The sequence below is a fragment of the Peromyscus californicus genome, unplaced genomic scaffold, assembly GCF_007827085.1.
Source record: "Peromyscus californicus insignis strain IS unplaced genomic scaffold, ASM782708v3 Scaffold_14__1_contigs__length_90479793_seg_2, whole genome shotgun sequence".
Classification (NCBI taxonomy): domain Eukaryota; kingdom Metazoa; phylum Chordata; class Mammalia; order Rodentia; family Cricetidae; genus Peromyscus; species Peromyscus californicus.
The window spans coordinates 77,666,992-77,694,123 of NW_026294436.1; the positions used below are offsets into that span (position 1 = coordinate 77,666,992).

Consider the following 27,132-nt stretch of genomic DNA (forward strand, 5'->3'; position numbering starts at 1 on the left):
TATACTAATGGTGTTGAGTCTCGTAACTACAGTAATGAGGCTTGGATAGGAGAGACAAATCCCAGAGGTGAAAGAAGGCCCCGGTTTACCAAATGTTTTAAATGTGGTACACCAGGTCATATAAGTAAAAACTGTACATGGGGTACTCCTAGAAGTAATACTCCTTTTAGGAATAGCCTAACCAGGAGACCCCAACCACCTCCCGGATTATGTAGAAGGTGTGGCAAAGGCCGACATTGGACCAGTAAGTGCAGATCAAAAATAGATATACGAGGCAACCCTTTACTGGCAGGAAACGCCTCAGGGGGCCTCTTGCAGGCCCCCAAATCAAATGTAGTATGAACATTCCCAGCCACTGTGGAAGAAATTCCTCTCCAGGACAACTGAATAAACCAACGCCTAATGTAAAAACCGATACTGCAATGGATGATAAAACAGCTCTGATAGGTGGATCACAGTTTACAAAGAACACTATAAAACAAATAATTTGGCAGACTTCCGTAAATGAACAAAGACCAAAGCTTAGGATTCGAATTAATGGCCTGGTTCTGGAAGGCCTGGTGGACACAGGTGCAGATGTGACTATAATTACGCCAAAATCATGGCATCCAAATTGGCCTCCTCAAGAGGTAGATGTCCAACTTTTAGGGATTGGCACCCTATCTCAGATAAAACAGAGTTCGAGATGGGTTGAATGCATAGGGCCAGAAGGACAGAGAGGAAGGCTGAAGCCATATGTAGCAAATGTAGCAGTAAATCTTTGGGGCCGAGATCTGTTACAACAGTGGAATACCCAGATTAAAATTCCTACACTTTCAGAAAAGGAATACAGATCAATGCATGTTTCTAGGAACAATATCATGACATGCTATAAAAATCAGTCACCAACCATTCAGGCTGTTCACAAACAGAGCACGACTGCTGTTGAACTTTCAGAAGTACCAACTGCCTTACCTTTAAAAAGGCTAACTAATAAACCTGTATGGGTTGGACAAAAGACAAGCTACAAGCTTTAGAACAGCTGGTTCAAGAGCAGTTAAATGCTCAACACATTAAAGAATCTACCAGCCCTTGGAATTCTCCTGTATTTGTTATTTAAAAAAAAGTCTGGTAATTGGAGAATGCTGACAGATCTGAGAGCTATTAATAAAGTAATTCAGCCAATGGGCTCCCTACAGCCTGGGATGCCCTTGCCCTCTCTGCTACCTAAAGAATGGCATATAATAGTTATTGACTTAAAAGACTGTTTCTTTACCATACCCTTACAAGAAAATGATAGAGAAAAATTTGCCTTCACAGTACCTAATTATAACAATTCTCAGCCAGTCAAGAGATATCAATGGAAGGTCCTCCCACAGGGAATGTTAAACAGCCCTACTTTGTGCCAATACTTTGTGCAGAAACCATTGGAGATAATTCGTGTAAAGTTTCCACAATCTATAATTTATCAATATATGGATGATATCCTATTAGCTGATCCAAAATTAGATACATTAGAAAACATGTTTGAAGAAGTAAAAAAAGTTTTGCCTCGCTGGGGACTGCAAATTGCTCCTGAAAAAATACAAAGAGGAGATTCTATTAATTACTTAGGATATAAGATAGAGCTACAAAAAATTGGACCCCAAAAGGTACAACTAAGGAGAGATCTATTGAAGACACTTAATGATTTTCAAAAGTTATTAGGAAGCATTTTCAACTTACTGGGTATCATGGGAATACCCAAAGATGGACTACAAAATTTGGCTAATACTCTAGAAGGGGACAAAGAATTAAATAGTCCAAGAGAATTATCAGCTGAAGCTGAGAAGGAATTGGCTCTAGTAGAAAAGACAATTCGAGAAGCACATGTGGATCGTGTGGATCCAGAACTTAAATGCATTCTTGTCATATTCCCCTCCAGACATTCCCCAACAGGTATTTTGATGCAGAGGGAAGATATTATATTGGAATGGATATTCCTACCATGTAAACCAAATAAGAAATTAAAGACTTATATAGAAAAGATCTCTGATTTGATTCAAAAAGGTAAACTAAGACTTCACCAGTTGACAGGAATGGACCCAGCAGAAATTGTAGTACCTTTAACTAATGAAGAAACTTCATCACTATGGAAAGATAATGAATACTGGCAGAGAGCCTGCAGTAACTTTTTGGGAGAGATTAACAACCACTATCCCAAAAGCAAGAGAATAGAATTCATAAAGAAGACCGAATGGGTCCTTCCTCACATTGTATGACAAAAGCCAATTTCTGGAGTCCTCACATTCTATACTGATGCAAATAAATCAGGGAAAGCAGGATATAAATCAGGAGACTTAAGTAAAGTGGTACAAAGTCCATACAGCTCTGTACAAAAGGCAGAACTGTATGCCATTCTTATGGTACTGATGGACTTCACAGAAGCCCTCAATATAGTCACTGACTCTCAATATGCAGAGAGAGTTGTTTTACATATTGAAACTGCTGAATTTATTCCTGATAATACAGAATTAACTTCATTATTCATACAATTGCAGGAAATCATCAGAAAAAGGGAATATCCTATATATATAACACATATCAGATCCCATACAGGTCTGCCAGGACCTCTAGCACAAGGTAATGATGAGATTGATCAGTTACTAATAGGTAATGTGCTAGAAGCTTCAGAATTTCATAAGAAATACCATGTAAATAGCAAAGGTTTGAAGAAGGATTTCTCCATCACTTGGCAACAGGCTAAGGATATTGTGAAAAAATGTCCTACTTGTTCCATCTATAACCAACTTCCATTACCTGCAGGGAGCAATCCAAAAGGTATACAAAGAAATGAAATTTGGCAGATGGATGTGTTTCATTTTGCAGAATTTGGAAGATTAAAGTATGTACATCATACCATTGACACCTATTCAGGATTTCAATGGGCAACTCCTATGAGTTCTGAAAAGGCTGATTCTGTGATTACACACCTATTGGAAGTTATGGCCATCATGGGAATACCTGTACAAATTAAGACAGACAATGCCCCAGCATATGTCTCCAATAAAATGAGACAATTCTTTGCTTATTACAATATAAAGCATGTTACAGGTATACCACACAATCCCACAGGCCAAGCAGTCATAGAAAGATCCAATCGAACTTTAAAGGATATGCTAAATAAACAGCAACAGGTAACAATGACTCCTAGAAATAGATTGCATAGTGCTTTATTAACCTTGACTTTTCTCAATGCTGATGAGAAAGGAACAACAGCTGCAGAGAGACATTGGACGACAGACAAAACTCCTGAGCTAAACCAACCGGTTTATTTCAAGGATGTGCTGACCTCAGAATGGAAACCTGGATATGTTCTACGTTGGGGAAGGGGTTTTGCCTTTGTTTCTGCAGGAGAAGAAAAGCTATGGATACCAACAAAATTAATAAAAATTCGATTCGAACAGGAAAAACCCCTTGATGAGGAGAAGTAAAAGATCATCCTCCAATGTGACATCTCTACAAGTTGTAAGAAAAATTTAACAATCAAGGTTGGGGTAGGGTTCTGTTTTTGTCTTTCCAGGATAATGGAAATACCCATCTTCCAAAAATCGTAAGGCCTTGGATATCCGGATGTTTACAGCAGAAAGAAAGAATCTATTGGTACCAATCTACACACGGTAAAATCTCACTGTCTAACATCTATCTCTCTATCAATCTAGAAAAGTTGTGGTTCCAATTCAATTATAAGCCAAGCTGGCTTTGGAGATGGAATTGGCTCACTCCTTCTCTAAACCCAAGCACATTGCTAAAAGAAAAGTTTGAGAGATTCTTCAGTCCCATATCAGAAGAGCCCTCTGGTGTGGGACAGAAGGAAACCAATAAAAAGGGACCATTGTCTTCTACATTCTAATTCTCTCCATGCTTACTCTTGATTTCTCAGAATCCTTTCTTACATGCTATGTCTTCTTTAAATCCAAATCTTCCATTTTGATAACAAATGAGTTTTTCTAATAGCAATCTCAGAAGTCTCCAGAAGGAAGATGGGGCCCCAACAACAACTCTACCCAATCCAGAATGATGCCATGGTAATCATCATCATACTACACTTCTTACCAGAATTTCAGACAATCTTACCCATTACTCTAAGACTTGCTGCAGAACCTACAGTTAGTCTAACTGAGATTTAACTATCTGAGCTTTCTCACAGTACCCAACAGAGATAACATCACCCCCTAAACAGCAGGAAGCAATTCTAAGAAAACGACACCCCTTCTCCCTTAGGATTCATAATTCTCAGGGTTATAGATGATGGTTATAGGGTTGGGGGTGGAAGGAAATATTAAACTCAGTATTCTAAAAAAAGAGAAAAAAGGGAAAAGAAGAAATGGAATGGATAGGTATAAGATATTATGGTAGATTATTGTGTATACTAGTAAACAAATTTAGTAAAATAGCAGCCTTAAATAATTTGCACTGTTATGGATTCTTATATGTTGATACAAATGTAAACTATTTTTATATTCCTGTTTAAGACAATTTGTATATTGATACAAATACAGAACTATATTTGTTATAATGTACATATATTTCTACTCTTATTTGAAATATTTGTATATTGATACAAATGTAAATTTATATCTGTCATACTTTATGTATGTTCTACTTCTGTTTAGGATATTCGGTATATTGATATATATTTAAGATTATTGTCATATTGCATATCACACTACATACTCCTACCTCTGTTATAAAGATTGATATATATTTAAGATTATTGTCATATTGCATATCGCACTATATACTCCTACCTCTGTTATAACATCTTGTGTATTGTCACAATTTTGAAGTCATCGTTCTTTACCATACACTTGCTTATAGACTGTTTACCTTGTTTATGTGAAGCCTTAGTCCTTAGGTTATTTCGGTAGATAAGACTTACAGATTTATAGTCACCTATGCTTGTCATCTCTATAGTTACATTAGTTAGGTTATCCAGATTTACAGATACATAGATCAGATGGACAGGTAATCTTCAAACACTTCATAGACCTAGAGAAAATGGCATTTAAATAACTTAGAATTCTGTTGACGTGAGACACAATTGCTCCTGGCTGCACCAATTTGATCCTGAGAGAATGTTGGGCTTCTAAGACATTTCCATTTGGAAGTTTGTCTTCTTGGCACAAAATGGCCTACTGGGCAAAGAACTGACCTTGCCTCGACGGCTGACAGTACAAATGCAATGCTGTCCTTTCTGGACAAGCAGGACACAAGGAAAGTGACCACTGTACTCTGCCAAGACAGGGTAAGATGGTCTTTCAGAATTCCTGCTTCGGAAAATGGTCTGTCAGATACTTTAGGCCTGTAGCCAATTTGAATGCACCAACAATGCTGAGAAACATTATGTGACTGTCCAGGCTGCCAGCTGTCTCGGTCTACTCTCGCAAGATTCCCGAAAGTTGCTTGCATCCATCTACCATTTCTCAGGTACCATTATATTCCTTCTCAGGTCTTTGATGGGATTGAAGACTAGCAGTTATAGTTACAACTTAGTAGATAGAACATATTAAATATTAGATTCAGGTTCTTTAGGATAGGACACCTTTTGGAATGATCTTTGTAACATGCCATTTACCTATGCTCTATATTTCTCTGGATGTTAGTATGTGTTTCTTGCTTGATATTGTTTGCATTGGTTGTAGTTCCATCTTATCTAGGTCATTATCCCTCATTATTCCTGGATAATATTTGATAACCATTCCTTTGTATATAGTCTTGTATTAGGTTAGAACCTTCTTATTTAGACAAAAAGGGGGAGATGTAGTGGGTAGCCATTCCAGCTTTGATCTGGAAGTTCCAACCCCCATTGAGACTTTCGGCAACTGTCACAACTACAAGGCGGGGCCAAGGGAGGTGCCTGGAGACCTGAGATCTGGATGGGCGGCACTCGGTTCCGGGACCTTGGACGGTGAAGGTGGGCCAAGCAGAGCTCCAGAGAACACCGCTGGACTGTGATACACCTTCCCCAGACCCCGCGACCTACCTATCCCTTAACTTGTAAGTTATGCCATTAAATAAATCTCCTTTTAACTATGTGGAGTGGCCTTAATAATTTCATCAATAGAGGGCAGCCAGGGATGGAGTGTGAGTGACGTGGAAGAATCAACGATATCTGTCAGGCTACCTTAAAAAAAGAGTAAATACTCAGAGGAGACAAGAGTCTCACTTAGCGGTAATAGACTGGATTCTAGCAGCAGCCACACAGCTGCATGATCCTGAGAAGTTACTCAAACCCCCCCCCGGTCTTGGTCTCCTCAAAATAAAGTGAAAATTAAGATGGTAGTGGTGAGATGCGAGTACTAAGTCCAGCACCCACACATTTGAAGTGTGAGTACTAAGTCTAGCATCCACACATTTGAAGTGTGAGTACTAAGTCCAGCATCCCCACATTTGAAGTGTGAGTACTAAGTCCAGCACCCGCACATTTAGAGTGTTAGCAGCTGTCACTAGCAGCTACAAGGCCTCTGGGTGTGGATTTGCCTTCTTTCCTGAAGGAGCCCCAGAACAAGGGTGGTGTCACAGCAGAGCCCACATCGAATGTCAGGTAGGTGTCTCCATTGTCTACAGACAGACACACAGAGGGTGGATATCCTGAGCATCCATTATCTGATCCAAGCGCTTCAGACCTTGGGGTTCTGAATATCCCCAGACTACATACCACTTGAGTACCCCAGACTCTGGTCAAAAGCCATTGGAGTTTTGCAGCATTTCAGACATTTACATTATAATCAGTGTGTGGGTGAGGCCATCAGAAAACTCCTCTACCATGGTGATGAAGCTGTGGGGTCACCAACTTGGGGTCACCAACTTGGGGTCACCTCGCTGTGGGGTCACCAACTTGGGGTCACCTCGCTGTGGGGTCACCAACTTAGGGTCACCTCGCTGAGGGTCACCCCGCTATGGGGTCACCTCGCTGTGACACAGAAGCAAGCCGTCTGGGTCAAAGTGCTAAGAGCCTCAGGAGCTATGCTGGCGGATAACAATTCTCACACAGCTGAATCTGTCCACCTTCGAACAGGTGCTGAGCACAGGGCCTGCAACCAAGGTCCCCAGAAACCCAGCCTGCATCTGGGGTGCCAGAACCATGCTGGCGTACAGGTCCGACCTGGTGAACAGAGACACTAGATGGGCAATGGTATAAATTCAGTTTGCCTCTCAGCAAAAGGCCCACGTGGAGGCCTCCGGGTTGTCCCCAAGCCACAGGCAGTTCTAAACGACACAGACAGCTGTGATGAACCGAAAGCATGCGGTCCACCCGGGAGCCTAACTAAACCTTCCCTAAAACTGCTTTTCTGAGGCATACGTCTGTGCCACCACTGCCAGAGGGACAGGGCGCCTCCTGCAGCACTCCTTCTGATGGACGTGCCTCCACACGTGGAGCCACAGAAATGCAGATTCCTTAACAGCACAGGTGCACACAGGAGAAGGGTCCTCACCCAAATCCTCTGTCAATTCACTCTAACCTAAAAAGGAAAGGGGGGAGGAGTGTTCAGGGCTGGGGAGATGGCTCGGTGGGTAAAAGTCTTGTCAAATAAACAGGAGGACCCACGTATGGTCCAGAACCCACATCAAAGTCAGGCACGGTAATACACACTTGTAATCCCAGAACTGAGGAGGCAGACGGGGGTCACATCTCTGACCAGTCAGCCTAGCCTACATGGCAAGCTGCTGAGGAGAGACCCTGCTTAAAAAAAAAAAAGTGATGGCTACACACACACACACACACACACACACACACACACACACACGCATGTGTGCACACACACACATGAGTAGTCATTTGCCCTTCTGGAAGGCTGTGAATCCTGACAGTCCATTTACACTCGAATGTATGGAGTCTCTTCTATTCAAAGTCGTTTGTCCCTGGTCTTGCAGCAGGAGGGACAGGCTGCTGCACAGCTCTTCCTCGGAGCTGCACAGAAAGCATCCATCTGAGGCACTGTCGACCTTAAGATCACCGGAAACTGCCAGGGTGGGAATTTCAAGCTCAGACTCCACTGAGAAACACACATTAAGTCGTCTGCCAACCGTATTTTAAAACGCATTACGATTTAAAATCTCATTTCATGCAAATTGCATAAAAGGGAACGTCGCCTTTCTCCGAAGCCTGGGGATGACAGTTGTCAGAGATGGAAGGCTTGTCCTCTGCGCAGGGGTCACGCACGTGCCTGAAAGCAGCAAGGGCCTCTCCCGGGGCCAGTCGCCTTGTCAGTCCCTCTGCAGGGGCACATGCACCTCAGCCTGTTCCTTCCGAGTCGGGGCGGCTTCTCCGCATCGTCCAGGTCCCTACCCTACTCCCCATGAAATGCTTCTTACTCAGGCCCGGCACTGGTGGCCCCAGCCCAGCCACCCACAGCAAGGCCAGCGATGTACACAGCTCTCTCCCAGGATGACCACCAAGCCGGCAGCTCACGCTGCTGCCACAAACCACATGTGGTCTAGACAGCCGGAGCCTCGAGGCCCTCAGACCCACCAGACACTTGTGTCTTTTTTTTCTTTTATCAAAACTCACTGTGTAGCCAAGGTTGGCCTTGAACTGTGTGTGTGTGTCTGTGTGTCTGTGTGTCTGTGTCTGCGTGTCTGTGTATGTGTGTGTGTCTGTGTCTGTATGTGTCTGTGTGTGTCTCTGTGTGTGTGTGTGTGTGTGTCTGTATGTGTCTGTGTGTGTGTTTCTCCAGTGATCATTACCTACTTGATCCATACTCTAATGTTAGAAGCACAGCAGCGTTTCAAGCGACAAACGAAGTCTTCTAACTAGGCACACCTACAGGCAGGACGGTGTGCCCAGCTGGCAGCATTTGCGGTGACAGCGTCATGGAGAGTGAAAGAGAGTTTTGTCTCTAGTGGTTAATATTTACATCTGGTAGGGTCTGAGTCTCACAATCAACTCACCAGCCGACGCTGGATCGATTTATTCTACATTCTGTACTGGTCTATCTCTTCCAGGTTTTCCCATTCATCCGATAGGCAGCATGGCTTGGAGACTTACTCTCAGTCGTTGGCACTGCTTATCCCTTGTTCCCACGTCTCCTCCTCTCAGCTTCCTGCAGAGCTGGCACAGCTGTCAGAAATGGGCATTGTGGGTCTCTAAGAGTCTGCTCCTTTCCCTGTTCCTAGACTGTGCCCATTAACTCCTGATACTATTTATTAGCATTTCTCCTAGACTCTTGTGTTTAAAATCATTCTCTCCAGAACAGTTCTGCAAATTTGTAATATTATCATGAACTCTTTCAGGCTAGTCACAAGGTACACAGAAAAGGCAACATCCTGTTCTTAAAAAGCCTGAATGCATGGTCACACTTGAAACATCAAAGGCTTTAGGGGCTGAATGGTCCACTGTGTGTGTGTGTGTGTGTGTGTGTGTGTGTGTGTGTGTGTGTGTGTATTTTTTTTAAAGATTGATTTATTTATCATATATACAGTGTTCTACCTGCATGTGTTCCTGTGGGCCAGAAGAGGGCACCAGATCTCATTATAGATGGTTGTGAGCCACCGTGTGATTGCTGGGAATTGAACTCATGTCCTCTAGAAGAGAAGTCAATGCTCTTAACCGCTGAGCCATCTCTCCAGCTCCATCCACTGTATATTTTTAACAACATCCCTTCTGGCTTGCCCAGAGGAGTGTCATCAGGGGGAAGTCTTCCTTCTGCAATAGCTACTTTATCCATAGCTCTGAGAAAGTGGAACTGGAGGCAGCCAGCACTATGGCTTGTCTAGAGAAGGCAAGGAGAGCAGGCAGGACACATGCTCTGGTCATGCCCAGAACTATGCAGCAAACTGGCTTTGCCAAAATGGGTCAGGTTCTCCAGGGCCTTGCCACAAGGAGAATTTGTTCGTGCTACTCTCAGGCCCAAAGAAGTCACAGGGCTCCTGGCAACCTATCTCCTGTCCTGCCCCTGCCAGCCACTCTCGGCCAGGCCCACCCTCCCTACAGGGATTGTCTGGTCCCTTCCAACAGCCCAGCACAATGGCTTCCTCAGAGGCCAAGGATGGCCAGTACTCAGACCCCTCTGCTGCGGTGCCCATCAGGCTGGACATGGGGACGGGAGAGGCTGCTGTAGCCTAAACTTCCCCTGAACTTGCCACATGCTTTTGACTAATCACAACAACAGCAGCAGTGAGTGTAATAGAATACAAGCATCAAGGCTCATCGCCTCATGGAACCATGTGCTCCCCACAACAATCCAGGCTCTGCTGACTTTTCCATCCCACAGAAAAGGTAACTGAGGCACAAAGCAGGCAGCTCACCAGAACAAAGCAGGGATTTGAACCCGGAGCTGGCCTCCACAGTAAGGGTCCCATTTGTACACTGATTGTCTCCAATGGGTGGGGAACACGGCCCTTGGTGAGGAAAGTCCCAAGGAGCACCACTCAGCCTGCCTGTCACCCTATCCAGTCCCCACTGCAGAGTCTGCCTGCTCAGGGAAGACTGAGGCCCCAGACTTTCCAACAAAGCATACCAGCAGGCCACCCTACTTTACCCAGGCCTTGCTGGACTCTGCCTCACAACAGTTCAGGATCTTAACTCCCCAGAAATACAGCAGGAAAGTAGCTGGAGCCTGGGTTCCTGACACTCCACAGGCCAGAAACGGCCTTCCAGATAAGGCAATGAGGCCAGGCAGTAGGTAAAATGTCTTGTTTGGTGAGTATTTCACATGCTGTAGAGTATAGAGGACACCTCTTCCACACTTCCCTCGTATGCATACATAAATGTATGTGCTAAAAACTGGAGTAACAGATGTAATCTGCAGAGGTGTTCCTGTCTCATTTTAGTAGTACTTGAGATTCCCACGGAGATCCAGCTTGTCCATGTGGGACGCTGCTGCCCCCTGGTGGTGAAGCCTCCTCCTGCGCATTCTCACAGTGCTTCCATTATCATTCAAACCCCTCTTCCCAGGCTTTCCCTCCTAGATTACCTCATTACAGAGGAGGAAAGCACCCACAGGCTCCCTCAGCAAATGCAGAAATCACATGGCTTCTTATTCTTTGTGTGTATAATGTGTGTCACGGGTGTGGGTTCCTGTGAGTGCAGGACCGTAGAAGCCATGATGCACACGTGGAGGTCAGAAGACAATCTCAGGTGCTGGTCCCTGCCTTCCACCTTGAGACAGAGTCTCTTGTTCACTGTGTATATCAGTCCAGCTGGCCCACAGACTTCCAGGGGTTCCACCAAGCCCTGGCACTACAGGTGTGCACTGCGTGACTAGCTTTACGTGGGCTCAGGGGATCTGAACTCAGGTCTCACATTTGCAAAACGAGTGCTCTGTCCACCGAGCTGCCTCCCCCAGACTCTGCCTGGCTTTTTATTTAGTATTTATTTTGTCCTGTGGCTTACTGAGCATTTTATTTTTCTAGGATGGCTTTAATGAATATAGGCAGACCAGAGAGGAATGTTTTGATTTGCCTTTCCGAAGTCCCTACTCTCAGTGACTGGAAAGCATAAGAGAGAAATAAGTAAGACCCAAGTAGATGTCAGGTAGTGGTGGCGCACACCTTTAATCCCAGCACTTGGGAGGCAGAGGCAGGCAGGTCTCTGTGAGTTCAAGGCCAGCCTGGTCTACAGAGTGAGTTCCAAGAAAGCCAAGGCTGTTACACAGAGAAACCCTGTCTCAAGAAACAAACAAACAAACAAAAGATCCAAGTGGACCCTGAGCCCCTACGGGGTGAGCCCGTCCATCCTCTCTACTGACGCTCCAGGAAATGACGGTCCTCGGCTAAGGGTTTGGATGAACTGCAGACTCAAATCTGCCCCCGAGGGCCGGGCTTGGGACCCGACCACACGCTTGCTCCCATTGTTCCTGTTGGACCCTGAGGGCTGCAGCTGCAAAGGAGGAGATGAGAAATGCAAAGAACGGCTGTGCATCCCAAGAGTGCAACTCCCACTGGGCAAAGCTCCCTGTGCATGTGACGCACTTGGGGAGACTCTTTCCTCTGAGCGGCTTTAGTCTACTTCCCCAAGAATTACTGTCCATCCCGGGGGAGGGATGGGGCCGAGGTTTAGTTCAAAAGTTATTGGCTGGAAAGTTGGGAAGAAGCCAAGTTCATAATGTCAAGGAAATTGCAGGAGGCCGGATGTGGAAGGTCTGAGTCGGCCAATCCTGTGCCAGCACCGCCTCACCCCACTCCTCAGACAAACACAGGACAGTGGTTCTCGGCCTCCCGGAAGCACAAGTCACCCTTCAGGCACCTGGCAAGTCACAGCATTGAGCCCGACCCAAAGCCCGGGTCAGTCATAGGCCTGGGGTAGGGCCTGAGGACCCACATCTCAGTCCTGATGGTGCTGATGCTGCAGACCGGGGACCACACGCAGGATCAGCGGCCTCACTAACCACCGTCTTTACACAGTATCTAAGACACAATCTCAAATTCGGACCTACAATCACCTCACAGCCCAAGAATCAGACTGAAGTGTGAGGAACCGTAGAGCACGCCTGCCCCGGCCTGAGTGCCCGAGACACCGGGAGATGTCTGCTGGGCAAAGGCCTGTACTCCACCGACAAGTCTAGAACACTGCTGTTTCTGTAACGCAAACACAGACTTCTGCATGAATGTGTGACGCTGGCATTTTTAAGATGAAATAAGTCGTTCCTAAGAGCCTTCCTTTTCCCTCACCAGGCGTCTTTCACATTGTCACAGAAACAGCAATACTTCTGGTCCTGTGCTCTAAACCATGCTGCCATGTATGTATGTGCATGTATGCGTGCGCCGTATGTGAGTGCATGCATGTGTGTGCTGCATGTGAGTGCATGCATGTGTGAGCTATATGAGTGCATGCAATGTTTTATGTGTGTGTGCTCTATGTGTGCATGCACAGGTGTGCTACACATATATGCAGACATGTGTGTGTATACACGTGTGTTATATGTGGGTATAGGCATGCATTGTATGTGTGCACATGTGCATCCATGTGTTGTGTATACATCTGTATGTACATGAATGTGCTGTGTGTGCCTATGTGTTATACATGTGTTACATGCATGTTTTGTGTATACATGTATGTTTATATGTGCTGTGGGATGTTCTGTATGGCAAATGTGTTGCTCTGATTGGTTGGTAAATAAATCACTGATTGGCCCGTGACCAGGCAGGAAGGATAGGCGGGACAAGGAGGAGAATAAAGCTGGGAAGTGGAAGGCTGAATCAGAGAGACACTGCCAGCCGCCATGATGACAAACAGCATGTGAAGATGCCGGTAAGCCACGAGCCATGTGGCAAGTTATAGATTTATAGAAATGGATTAATTTAAGCTATAAGAACAGTTAGCAAGAAGCCTGCCACGGCCATACAGTTTGTAAGCAATATAAGTCTCTGTGTTTACTTGGTCGGGTCTGAGCGGCTGTGGGACTGGTGGATGATAGAGATTTGTCCTGACTGTGGGTCAGGCAGGAAAACTCTAGCTACATATATGTGCCTGTACATATTTTCTTCTTCAAGATGGCTGTGCTTTGGGGGAGGCAATGTCCCTTGGGAACGATTGTTTTAGGTACTAACACATGGGTTAAACTCCCTTAAGTATGTCCCAGGAGGTTAGCTGGGGGTGGGAGAGATGTCTACACAGAAGAACAAAGGATGGCTTGACTGACTTCCAGGACGAGCTGCTGTGCAGAGAAGGTGCCTGCAGAGCGAGAACGGCCATCGCCTGTGAACGTCCTTCAGCTCCGTTTGATTTCTCACCTCGGCCCCCAGAACAACAGAAGGCACATCAGGCCACCTCATGAGCAGTCGGTGAGCAAGAGGCTAAACTACGTGCCGTGCCGAGCAGCAGGCCTCCCGCTCTTCCTGCTTCTTCAGGTGAAATGTCAGAGTCCAGCTTCCTCCTCCCCGGCCTTCCCTGCAGCGTCGATCACCCAAACCTCACAGCAGCCAGGAATGGACCAAGTGGCCACCGCCCCTGAGCATCAGCCCCCCTTAGCCCTGGGTGAACTCAGAGGCCCAGACAAGTGTCTGCTTAGATCCACAGCACACCTAAGTGGGGAGACATGCATGGCATGGATGAGCACAGCCAACACCCCAAGTCTTAGCCTTCAGCGGGGCTTCTTACTGACACAAAGCAGCCTTCTTAGCACTCACAGTGATAAAATCAAAATACTGATCAGCCCTGTAAGTGCTGAAGGTGCCCCATGTCTTGTCAAATGCTCAGCCACGGCTTCACTCTTTGTGTGAATTAAATAATCCATCTCATTAGTATGCAAATTTACTTTAGTCTTTAATAAATGGTGAAAACTGCATGTATACCAAATAACTGTTTAAAATAAATGTCTTTAAGATTTGTTAGCAATAAAAGCTTGATATGTCCATTTTATGTCTACACACCCAGGTTCAAGTAAAAATTCCTCTGGCAAGATAGGCTTGCAGAAGTGTCTTTGGGGCCATTACAGAAGTTGTTATAAATTCATTTACTGATTTGCTAGGAAATTCTAGTCATCAAATCAAACAGCAACTTTTGAAATCGAACACTGGGTCTGTGAGCTGGCTCAGTGGGAGGAGGTGCTTGCACACGGGCTTCACACACTAAGCTCAACGCCCGGATCCTCAAGCTGACAGCAGAGAACAGATTTCCTACAGTTGCCTTCTGACTTCCACATACATGCTGTAGCATGTGTGTGCCTTTACACACACACACACACACACACACACACACACACACACACACACACACACAAATAAATAAATAAAAATTTAAAGTCAAACATTCTAACGCAATCCAATCCAAAGACACTAACCCAGTACTCACATCACGAGGAACGATGCAGAAAGATATTCAAGTCTTTGTTTTCCATTATCAAACCATTCTGTTCCTTAAAAACCTGCAACTCAGAATACAGGGTAGCCTGGAATCTGAGCGAGGTCTTCTGGGCAGTATGGCGTAGGAGGATGTCACATCTAAAATGTCACATTTAAACACACTTCTGCCACTTTCTACTCCACACTCACGATCATGCACAAGGGTAACCCCTTCCAGAAACACCACCGATTCGGTACCATTAGACTGAATTATTGTGGGTTGTACATTCAGAAGTCTTTTACTATTCCCAAACTGTTTGTGAACCCCACACTCAGTATGCAGCCCCACTTGGGGTCCCCCAGAGGACTCTACCTGTCTGCAGAACTCCGGGAAGTTGAGGATGGGCCCGTTGTGGAAGACAGGGTAATAGAAGACATAGGCCAGCAGCCATGGGAAGGAATAGAGGGCACGCTGGGCAGGCGGAGGCTGCCGGCACAGCTCCAGGCTGAAGCTGGTGTAGAACAGGCAGCGCACAGTCAGTGTGAACTGTAGCAGGTAGTATTCGTTTTCTGTCTTGTACCACCTCCTCTGCAAAAGCAACAAGCAGGAACAGCCTGTGAGTGAGCGGCAAGGAGGCATCAGCCCGACGCAGGAGCTGCCTGGGGAACCCGGACCACGGCTTCCCCTAGGAGAGAAGCAACGGGAGAAAGCAGTGTCAAGGAAATCCCACCGGCAACCAAAGCAAGCAGCGTGAGCTGCCGTGTGGCTGGGCGGTAGAGCACGTGCCTTGCACATCTGGGACCCTAGGTCCAACCCCGGCACCAAAATAAACACTTTATAGCAGTATATACAAGATTCCGAACCAGGAAAGAGTTTTAATTTGGTCCCTAAGGGACTGGGCAGGATGTACACAGAATTAACCACTCAACAGCCAGACAGACTGCCTCTTGCCCAGTGTCCACCTCCACCAAACACACAACCGACAAACAATTGTGTCTGTCAAGATGCCATCCCATGGCACATCAAGGCTTGGTCTGTGACCTTGAGGCAAAACACCCTGTGTTCACTTTCTGTACAAAGTGCTTCTGTGACTAGCTATATGAGTGGATAATTAATAAGCTATCCTATCCACTAAGAATAAAGACATTTGTCTGAATGTCTTGGCAGGTTTAAGCATAAAGAGAGGGGAGGGCTCTGTTTCTATCCCTCTGGTCCCATGACATTAACATCCAAACTGGGAGAAATGGTAATCCAGGATAACCTCACAGGCTCAAACATAAAACCAAGACTGATGAACGCTGATGAGATTGTGCAATAACCCTAGATGGCCACTAGGCGGAGCCCCATGAGCGGCTACTGTTCTCGAGTGGAGAGACATCTATAGGATCAGAAGCCTTCCCTTCTCCACCCCCCCCCACCCCCCCACCCCCCCCGGAGTAAGGTGTGCAGGGGGGGGACACTTACTTTAACTTCCTCCACACTGTGCAGCCTCAGGGTGGAGAGCAGGAGGAGAGAACACAGCCAGGATAGGAGCATTGACCGGAACTGGGCCACGCAGAAGGCGATGGTGGTGTGGAGAAAGACCATGGCCACGCCGGGAGCCCCCAGCACACACCAGCAGGCCCACATTCCATAGACCATGACGATCCAGGGTCTCAGCTGTTGAAGGGTGGTCCAAAGAGAAGGACAGGAGGCGAGTTAGTGAGTGTGGCTAGGAAGGCACCTGTGTGGATGAGGGCAAGCTTTTGTGACCAGTCATCTGCCAGGTCCACCAGGCATCAAATAGTCTCCCACAGCTCCTGCCTTCAGAGCCTCCTGGACAGGATCCCACAATGGTGAGATGCTCAGCTGACTCCTGAATAGACACAGGAGAGAACAGCCAGCTGGGAAGGCCACATTGCCACACCCTGCAGACAACGTCCTCCAAAAGCCAGAACGAGAAGGAGGGTCACAGACACTTCTGGGGAGCCTCAGCAGAACGTGGACATCTGCACCATGGCTTTCTGATGTCTTAGACTTAAAATCAGATACCTAATTACATCTTTTTGGAGTGTTCAACCGGTACACGTTCTGCTGAGGACACCTATGGACGCAACCCAAGACAAAAACTGTGAACTCGCTTGAGGATCATGAGGCTTTTTTTTTTTTTTCAATTTCTTTTCATAACTCAATTTTGCAGTCCTTGAGTGTGAACTTTTTAGATGACAGTGTGACCCAGACGAAGCTGAAAGGTTGGACACCTTTAACATACTATTTACAGTCAAATTTATGTCACAGGAAATTCTCATCTTCTCAGCTTTCTGTGATGTCAAGATCTCTAACTGATTGACACGTTAGTCCCATTTCAAGAGGATTCGAATCCTATTCTGTTTAATTAACAAGTAACTCAGTTGTTCCACTGATTAACCAAACAGTGGTTAACACATCTTTGCTGCCATGATGTCTCTTCCTGTGTCCAAGTACTAAATCCTCATTTTACAACTGCAATAGGTCTGGGGGGACGGCTCAGTGGGTAGAGCACTTGCTGTGCGAACACGAGGACCCGAGTTCAGATCCCAGCACCTACCCGAAGCCTCTCATGCTAGCATGCATCTGTAGCCCCAGAATCCTATTGGGGAGGTGAGAGGCAGAGGCAGGGGAATCCCTAGAAGCTCGAAGGCCAGCTAGCCTGAAGCACCCAGCAGTGAACAAAAGACACTGCAGGTTGTCCTCTAATTTCTACACATCCCTAGTGGCACAATGGTGCCTGCACTCATACACACAGACATACATCATATATAGAGAGACAAAGATAAATAATTTTTTAAACTGCAATAAAGGGCCAGCAAGTTGGCTCAATGGGTAAAACTGCTTGTTACCAATGTTGCAAGTCCTGTGATGTGAGTTTAATCCCCATGTGAAGGTGGAAAGGAAGAACCATTTCTACAAACTTGTCCTCTGGCCACACACACCCCCACACAGCATAAATACACACAACAAAAAAGACTGCATGAAGAGATGAGCATGTGTCTGGGTAGGAGAGCGCTTGCCTGGCATGTGCCAGGCCTTTGGTGTGATCCCTAGCTTTACCAAAAATCAAGAAAAGGAAAAAGCAGTAAGTTTTTTTTCCATTGTATGTGTACAGTGTTTGTCTGCATGTATACATGTGCACTGTGTGTGTAGAGCTCACCGGAGATGGTGGAGTTACAGATGGTTGTGAGCTACCGTGAGTGCTGAGAACTGAACCTGGGTCCTCTTAACTGCTGAGCCTCCTCTCCAGCCCCCAGGTTTTAGTATGAAGGGGCAGTTTGTCAGCAGTTTCACGTCTGAAGCTTTGCGTCACCATGAACTACCTGCATGACCTTCGGCAAGTTCCCCAAGCTCTCGGAGGCTCTCTCTGCACGTAGAACTGGAGCAGTCACGATCTCACAGGTCACCGTGAGTACAGTGGAACTGTGTGTGAACCACACTTAGTATGCACATGCAGAGTAAGGGCTCCTCCACGCTGTGTCTATAGTTCAGCTGATAGAGCGCTTGCCCGATGTATGAGGCGCTGTGTTCCAGGCCCGGCACTTTACAAAGTGGATACAGTGGCACATACCTGTAATTCTAGTACTCACAGGGAGAGGCAAAGGGTAAGAAGTTCAAGGTTATCCTCAGCTATATAGTGAGATTGTAACCAGCCTGGCCTATAGGGGGCACTGTCTCAAAAAAAGGTGTGATGGTATAAGTGTGATGTGTTTTGAATGATGGGTTTTCAGAGAATTTTCAAAACTGAAAAGTCAGATGAATGAACTTAGGTCTTAGCCTGGCAGCCCAGGGCCTGCCCTCCCAGCTCCTCAGGAGGCGGAGGCAGGAGAATCACAAATTGAAAACCTGCCTGGGCAACTCAGTGAGACCCTGTCTAAAAACAAAAAGCAGACACAGGACTGAGAGCCTAGTTTAGTGGCATAGGGATTGCCGAACACACATGTGGTCAGAGGGTCAGTCCCCAGGATGGCCAGAGAGACAGACAGACAGACAGACAGACAGAGAAGACAGAGAGAGCCGGATGCAGGGCAGGCCTGGAGTGTAGCTTGTCCATCTTGTCCCATCTTGTCCTAAGTGTGACCCCTCTAAGCTGCCGCCCACATACTCCTCTTCGACAGACCTATATTCCAGCTCAAGAGAACGTCTGAAATGTGAGACTAAGTCAGCCACTTTTGCGTTCCAAGAAAACCAGAGAAATGTGAAGTTCATTTTTATGGTTTTTTCCATCCTGCTAACCACAGAAAACAGCCATATAAATTTGCTTCAAACTTTCCCCAACTCTCCCACCTCTGGGCAGAGTCCAATTTCCAGAAACGAGGTTGCCAAAGACTAATTTAGCACATGGTTTTAGCAAGTGGCGGGGAAAGGTTCTTTTCAACACAACCTACAGCATGTGCTGTGGAGACTGTGCAAGCATGTCTACACACGTATGCACACACAATCACACTTTTAGTAAGTGCCATTTGATCTGCTTGGGAAAAACCTGTTTGCTGAGCTTCATTGGAAACTCACCACAGACAGAAGCTGCTCCAACTTGGAACTGAAAGAGCCTTCAGAAATACCTAACCAGCCACGCTCCAGGGAGTCTATGATGGATTTGACAGAGCCCACAACGGCCATTTTGTGTGCAGACAAATGCACCCCACACCCTCATGCGGGCAGACAACACTGGGTGCTGTCCTGAGACCGCATGGGGGACACTCTTCCACTGACCTCGGACTCCCCAACGTTTGCACTGCCGTCACCCTCCCCGCCACACACATCCTGAGGATGTGCAAACCAGAACGCCACTAAAATGCTCAAGCACAAAGTTAAAATGTTAGAACGACACTGGCATCCCCGCCCACCTCAAACATTATTAAAACCCAGATATAGCATGGCCTGCCCGGAACTGATACCAGAGCAGGGAGGGGAACCCCCACTGCCGTCACCACAGTCCCTTCCACACACAGGCTGAGCTCTGGAATCAGTGGTACAGAGAATGGTGAGAGACACCAGAGTGGCAGGTCCATAGCAGAGGCCTAAGCAACCCTCCCCCACCCATCTTCACTCTGATGTGCTTATGTAGGGTCCAAGCACTTGTCTACCTCCTGGATACATATGTATGAAACCAATCACATGAACCAGGACAGAACTGTTGTAACTTTTCAAAAATTAAAATTAAAAAAAAACAACAACAGATAACACGCATCATGTTTTATCCCAAAATGATGCTTCTAACTTGTCATTAAATGGGCCAGAAAGTTCTTTCCTGAGTTCTCAGGGATCTGAACAGATACACGGGACTTTGGTCACATGCTCTATGTCAGTCTCAGGTTTCTTTAAAATGTTAATTTATTTTTCTTTTGTGTATATGAATCTTTGCCTGTGTGTATATCTATGTGCCATGTGCATGCCTAGTACCTGAAGAAGCCAGAAGACAGTGCTGGATATCCTGAAAGTGTAGTTACAGATGGTTGTGTGTGCTGGAAACTGAACCTAAGTCCTCTGCAAGAACAGCAAATGCTCTTAACCACTGATCCAGCCGCCTGACTCGGGTTGTTAAAGCCCACTATCTTAGGGTTTCTACTGCTGTGATGAAACACATGTTAAAGTAACTTGGGGAGGAAAAGGCTTACACTTCCACATCACTGTTCATCACTGAAGGAAGTCAAGACAGGAACTCAAGCAGGGCAGGAACCTGGAGGCAGGAGCTGATGCAGAGACCGTGGAGGGGTGCTGCTTACTGGCTTGTTCCTCATAGCTTGCTCAGTCTGCTTTCTTATAGAAGCCTGGACCACCAGCCCAGGGGTGGCACCACCCACAGTGGGCTGGGCCCTCCTCTATCAATCACTGATTAAGAAAATGCCTTCCAGACCTGTGTACAGCCAGATCTTATGGAGACATTTCCTTCATTGAGGTTCCTTCCTCTCAGATGGCTTTAGCTTGTGTCAAGTTGATGTAAAACCATCCAGCACACCCATCTAGAAGTCAAAGTGGCCCAGTTCATTCGCATGAGACTCAAGTGAGAACTGTGATTGGTGATTACTGATCTCTAGAAAAGAAGGCCCAAGAATCCGTACTCTTCCCCAAGCTCCCATCACCCCACCCGCCCCTCCCCAGGGTTACACACACATGCACACACACACACACACACACACACACACACGCACGCACACACACACACACACACACACACACACACACACACACACACACACGTCTGGGCTTCTGTAGCTCTGGGTTGACACCCACCTACTTACCAACCCAGGAAAGTGAGGAAAAAAGAAAACCAACCTCAAGATTGAGCTATAATGTTTCTAATTTAGAACTTCGAATTTTAAGCAAATATAAATTTATACATTTTTCCTTTTGTGTATGTGTGTGTGTGCATACATGTTTGTGGGTATACATGCATGTGTATTCATGTGTGCTTGGAAACTAGAGGTCAGTCTTGGGTGTGTCCTTCCTTAGGTGCCATATATCTTGGTTTATTTTTATATTTTTATTATTTTATGTCATTTATTATTATTGGTGTGTGTGTATGTGTGTGTATGTGTGTGTGTGTGTGTGTGCGCGCGTGCGCGCGCGCGTGCGTGCAGGTGTGTTCATGCCAGGATGCTTATGTGGCAGTGAGAGCTCACTTGTGAAGGTCAGTTTTCTCCTTCTACCATGTGAACCCCAGGGATCAAACTCAGGTCATAAGACTTGGAGGCAAGCACTTCTAATGGCTGAGACATCTCACCGGATCACAACTTATTTTTTGAGACAGGGCCTTTCATTGGCCCCGAGCCTACCAAGCAGGCTAGGCTGACCATTCAGTGAGTCCCAGGAATCCCGCTGCCCCCCTCATCCACAACATGCAGCGTTTTCTATGTGGGTTCTGTGACTCAAACTCGGGGCCTCAGGCACCGAGATGAGAACTGAGCTGCCTTGCCAGGCTCACGGTGTTCTTTTGCTAACTGAAGTTTTTATTGAGATAGCTGTAGGCTCATTTGCACTCATAAGAAATAACAAAGACAGGGGCCTTTTTCATTTCACTCAGTTTCCCCCAAAAGTAACCTTTACAAAACCAAGAAATATTATCATAATGAGGACATGGATATAACTACAACCCACCAAACTCACTGATTTCTCCAGTTTTGTCCCTATTTTCTACACAATTCTACCACACGTGTAGGTTCCGTGTCCACCACAGCAAACACCTAGAACAGTCTTGAAATCCACACCCACTCCGTGTTCCCCTGACCATCCCCATCTCCCACCCAAAATTCTCCACTTCAAAGAAATCACACAGCACGCCAGCGGAGATACAGCTCAGTTGCCGTGGCCGCCAGTATTCTCACTCGTTAGTGCAGAGTTTTCCACGGTGTGGACAACCACGGTTTGCTCAGTCGTGTCCCAACCAAAGGACGTCTCCCATGTCTGCAAGTCAGGGTTATTTCCAGTAAACCTGGTAACCACGTCCCTGTACAGGTTTTTGGTGTTGAAAATCACTGTTCATTTCCTGGGAACGAACGCATGCCTGAGCAAGCACCAGCCGGCGGCATGCCCGTTACATGGCGAGCACCACAAACAGCTTTCTGGTCTGCCACTGTTCATCACCGACAGGGGGACATGTGTGAGCCCCACATTCCGCACCCCACAAGCCCAGGTGCTGTCCCAGGTTTCAGCAGAGGCTTTCTGGAAGGGACATGGTGCCGTCTCTTTGTGCTCTAGCAATGGGGATGAGAGCCTGTGCAACTTGGCACTTGGTTAGATGGGCTGAGGGAACTCTGTGGGAGCAAACAATGACCCCACTTAGCTCTCTGGATTCCACGGCTTTCCGTTTTTAACAGATGAGAAGTAAAACAGGAGAAAATTTCAAAAGTCCAAGATGTTACAAAAAAAAAAAAACAAACAAAAAAAACCCCACCAGGATTTCTTAACAACAGAGCTAAAGCCAGACTTGGCCATGGCCTTTCTGATGGGATGCAGTGCACACCACAGAAAATACAGGCAAGCAGACACCGTGCCACATCCCACCACAACTTGGGCCACTGACCCATTTCTCAGAATGGAACATGACCAGTTTTCCAGCTGGTGGTCTTCCTGAGTAAACTGAAATCCTTTCTTGTTCATATTTCATGAATGTGAAACCAGAATCTAGCCTGGTACCTATCTCAAACAATCCTAAACGGCAGAATAAGTGGTTGAGTGGGAGAAAGGAAGGCATGGATCGATGGATGGATAGGTACATACTGATGGGTGAGTCAACGGGTGGGAGGGTGGATGGATGGATATGAGTAGGTGGACAGACTATGGATGAGTGAGTAGGAAGGGGTGGGTAAGTGAATAAATTGGGGTGGGTAGATAGGGTGTGTAGGTGGGTAAAAATGGTTGGAGACAAGTGTGGGGATTGGCAGGTGAATGGATGGGTGGATGGGAAAATGGATGAATGAGTGAATGGTGGGTATGATATGAGTACGTGGATGGTAGTGGGTGGATGGATAGATAAATAGGGTAGGTAGGTGAATGGTAGTGGGTGAATGGATGGATAAATAAGGTAGGTAGGGTGGCTGAGTAAATGGATGGATGGGCAGACAGATGAATGAAATGGATGGATGGATGGATGGATGGTGAGTGGGTGAATCAATGTATGGATGGATGGGTAGATAGATGGGTGGTGGAGAGGAGAATGGGTGGATGGGTAAGCATCCCCAAGACTTCAGATTTAACTTGACAGAAGACAAAACCAGCATCAAAATGTTGGGCTTTGATCCACTAATGTGAAAGTCTACCATCTTCCACACCTCAGATTCCACCTTACCCCTGAGAAAAGGCTTTCTTCTCCACAGGTGCAGACAAAGGCATCCCTTCACCACTCATGACCTGCCACCTGCTTCCACTCACACCCACCAGTCCACAGCAGCCTGGTACCAGCCTCAGAGAGGATGCCTCTAACAGGAAGTACTGCCTGTCACCCCATTACACTGGTTATGGCATTAACCCGGGACACTAACTAACAGTTAGACCTATGCCCACACTAGAATTGGCACCAACGACAAAGTCAGAATCCAGCCTTAGAAAACACTCTGGCAATGGCCCCTCTCATGCCACTCTGTGTTTGCTCCAAGTACCTGTGCTGCAAGTACCAAGTGGTAACCAAATGTGCCTCAGATGCCCTTGTTAGCTTACATCTGTATCGAAGAGTGGGTGCTCAAAGCTTGGTCGGCACCCCATTGGCAATGGATCAGACTACGTCTGCCAAGAAACCACTCAGTGAAGCACTGTTAGAGAAACAGAGAAAGGTACATGGCTTGTTACATTTTATTTCAACTGAAGTAAGTACTGAAATAAATAAATAGAAATAAACTCACATAAGAAAAAATAATTACATATATGAAGTCTCCCCCCAAAGAAGAAAAAGTAATCTACTCCATCCGAGTCCAGACAGCTGCATCCCACTCAGCTCTTCATGGGAGTAAAAGACAGTGGGCCCTTATCCAGGGAACTTCATCTCCTTAGACAGGCACTAATGGAAGGGGTAGAGCAAGTTCCAGGAGAAACATCAGTGCACAAGGTTCTACTTGTGTGTGGATCTGACACTCCTTGGGGAGAGGCTGCTCACCCCACAAAGGGCCAACCCCAGAGGACTAGGTTCCTCAGCCCGGTGCACACCCAGCAGAGAGGACCTGAATCACGGGGCCACGACTAACCATGCCACTCTCCAGCCAGACCACAGCAACAAAAGCATGGAGAACCACAGCAGGCCAGCCTTCTCAGAGCTCCCACAGGGTCATTTTAGTTCTGAGGGCAGAGAACACGGTGTCTCGGGTGGTGGGAAGCCACAGAGGCATGAGAGGATAGAGGCATCTGTGACCTGCCCCCACAAAGTCCAATCATAACAGACCCACAGCCAGAGCTCAGCCATTACTCAACCTCCTTTGGTCTCCTCACAGAGCTTGGAGGAAACCCAGAGAGGGGCTGACCTGGAGGAAAAGCATTTAATCTCAGCCAAGGAGCTCAAGGGAGAGCTTTATTACTTTATTATTTTACATGACCAGAGGAAGGGAGGAGGAGGGGAAGGGAGGCAGAGAAGAAGGAGAAGGAGGAGGAGGCAGGACTATGCTTCTGGAAGTAGCCTTGCCCTCATTAGGAGGTGGTGGCCATCCTGGATGGAGGTGGGAAGCATTCTTCTAGAGTCCGGGCTGTGACCAGAAGCCAACTGGTGACTCCCCAGCCCGCCCCTCCATCCCCAACTGCACTGCCCAGGTTTCAATATGCCCCAGGGGACCACAAAGTAGACACAGCTGCAGCCCAAATCTTCCACCCTAAAAAAGCACCAAAAACAACCCTGCCAATGAAGGCCACGAGGAACACTCGGTCCAGGTGGTGAGAGGCTGGGACTACTGTGGCCAAGGTCTGGGACCAGGCTCACAGAAAGGCCAAGCCGACGGACAAAGAAGCACTGTGGCCCAGCCGCAAGCAGACCTGCCAGCCAGCTGCCTCCCAGTCCAGCCTTGGCCACACAAGGGTGAGACACATTGCAAGATGACTCAGCTCTCACTCTGCCTCCTCCCCAGCATGGGGTAAGATGTGTTCTGCAGAGGTTAAGTGAGTTTGCCTGCCCAGCCAGACCTGACAGCACCACATAGGAAGTGGAACATGGTAGCTCCACTTCCCAAGCCAGAACTGCAAAGCCACCTCCTGGAAGGCCTCTGACTCCAGAAGAGCCAGCGTGCCCGGCCTGCTCCTTGCCCTCCGCACTTGCTGCAAATGGGGTAGCCACCACCATGCCAGGCATGGCTTGGTGATCAGCGCTGCTCCATTTCTGGCTTTCCAGTCTGCTGAAACAGAGCGGTTCAGAACACACACAGTCACAGGCCCAGACCCCACCTCTGTCCTCGAGGACTGTGGACCCTGTCAACACTTCCCTTCTTTGCTCTAGTGTGAGGGGCTGAACCCAGGTCTCCACACCTTAGGCACACCACAGCTCTGCCAGCCTGCCTCACTTCTTTCTTGAATACCACATAGAAACTCCTGGGAGCAAATACCAGAGGACAAGAGCAGCCGCCACCAGGTCCTTGGTTCTGCCCACCTGCACACATGGCAGAAAACACTGCTTAGCAGTCACTCCTCAGAAGCCAGTGCCATCTCCACTGCAGATCTGAAGACCACGCTCAGAGGCCAGAAGTGACTTACGTTGACAGACTTGATGGCTGCACACACTCTGAACCACTCCAAGTGCGAGTTCTACACCATGGATTCAACCAGCCTTGGCTAGAATGATATTAATATGAAAAATAAAACACACACATTTTCCTTGTTGTTACTCCCCATATACCACAGTATCACAGCTATTCAGCTTCTATATTGTATTAGGAATTACAAGCAAGATGTTGAGAGGATGTGTGCTGGTTACCGGCAAATGCCACGCCATTTTATATCCGGGCCTTGGGGGCCAGTGAGAGCACTCAGTACATAAAGGTGCCTGATACCGGGCCTGATAACACAGGTTTGACCTCCTGGTCCCACATCATGGGAAGAGAGAACTGACCACAGCAAGTTGTCCTCTAACCTCCACATGTACCATGGGTCATGCAGAACACACACACACACACACACACACACACACACACACACACAAACACACACATACACACACACACACAAACACACACATACACACACATACACATACACACACAAACACACACATACACACACATACAAACACATACACACACACACACACACACATACACACACACACAAACACACCCACAGAAAGAGACAGAGAGATAATTTTTTTTTTTTTGGTTTTTCGAGACAGGGTTTCTCTGTGCAGCTTTGCGCCTTTCCTGGGACTCACTTGGTAGCCCAGGCTGGCCTCGAACTCACAGAGATCCGCCTGGCTCTGCCTCCCGAGTGCTGGGATTAAAGGCGTGCGCCACCACCGCCCGGCTGAGAGATAATTTTTTAAATTTACATCAGACACTCAGGCATCTGTGAATTTTGACATATTTAAGGGTTCCTGAAAGCAATCGTCCAGTGGACCCCAAAGGTCCACAGCAACACTGCCTCAGAAGAGAAGCCCAAAGTAAGAGCTTCAAGTAAACTGAGTCCCACACTGAGGACTAACGGCCCGACACATGGACCCTTGAGTTCACAGTCAGCTACATCCAGACCACAGCAGCTGTCTCATTTCACACTGCACCCAGAACGCACCTGTTAGTGCCCACACTTCCGAGTCTCCTATGCATGGAATCATAGCTGATGTATTTCTCTACAACTTGGCTCACTAGTTCACCATCACGAGCCACAGATGCACCAATGCTGATCACAGCAGCTAGCCACTGGTGATGCACCAATGCTGATCACAGCAGCTAGCCACAGGTGATGCACCAATGCTGATC

At 47.0% G+C, this 27,132-nt stretch overlaps 1 protein-coding gene across 6 annotated transcripts in view; it reads right to left on the reverse strand.

Moving 5' to 3' along the window:
• The window catches only part of Hhat (hedgehog acyltransferase), a 280,570-nt gene that overhangs the window by 211,557 nt on the left and 41,881 nt on the right, over window positions 1-27,132 (reverse strand). For all 6 annotated transcript variants that reach the window (XM_052738051.1, XM_052738053.1, XM_052738054.1 and 3 more), the window contains 2 exons: window positions 16,211-16,405; window positions 15,119-15,334 (listed from right to left, as the gene is read on the reverse strand). In XM_052738051.1, the coding sequence (XP_052594011.1) occupies window positions 15,119-15,334; window positions 16,211-16,405 (411 nt within the window). The remainder of the gene's footprint in view (window positions 1-15,118; window positions 15,335-16,210; window positions 16,406-27,132) is intronic.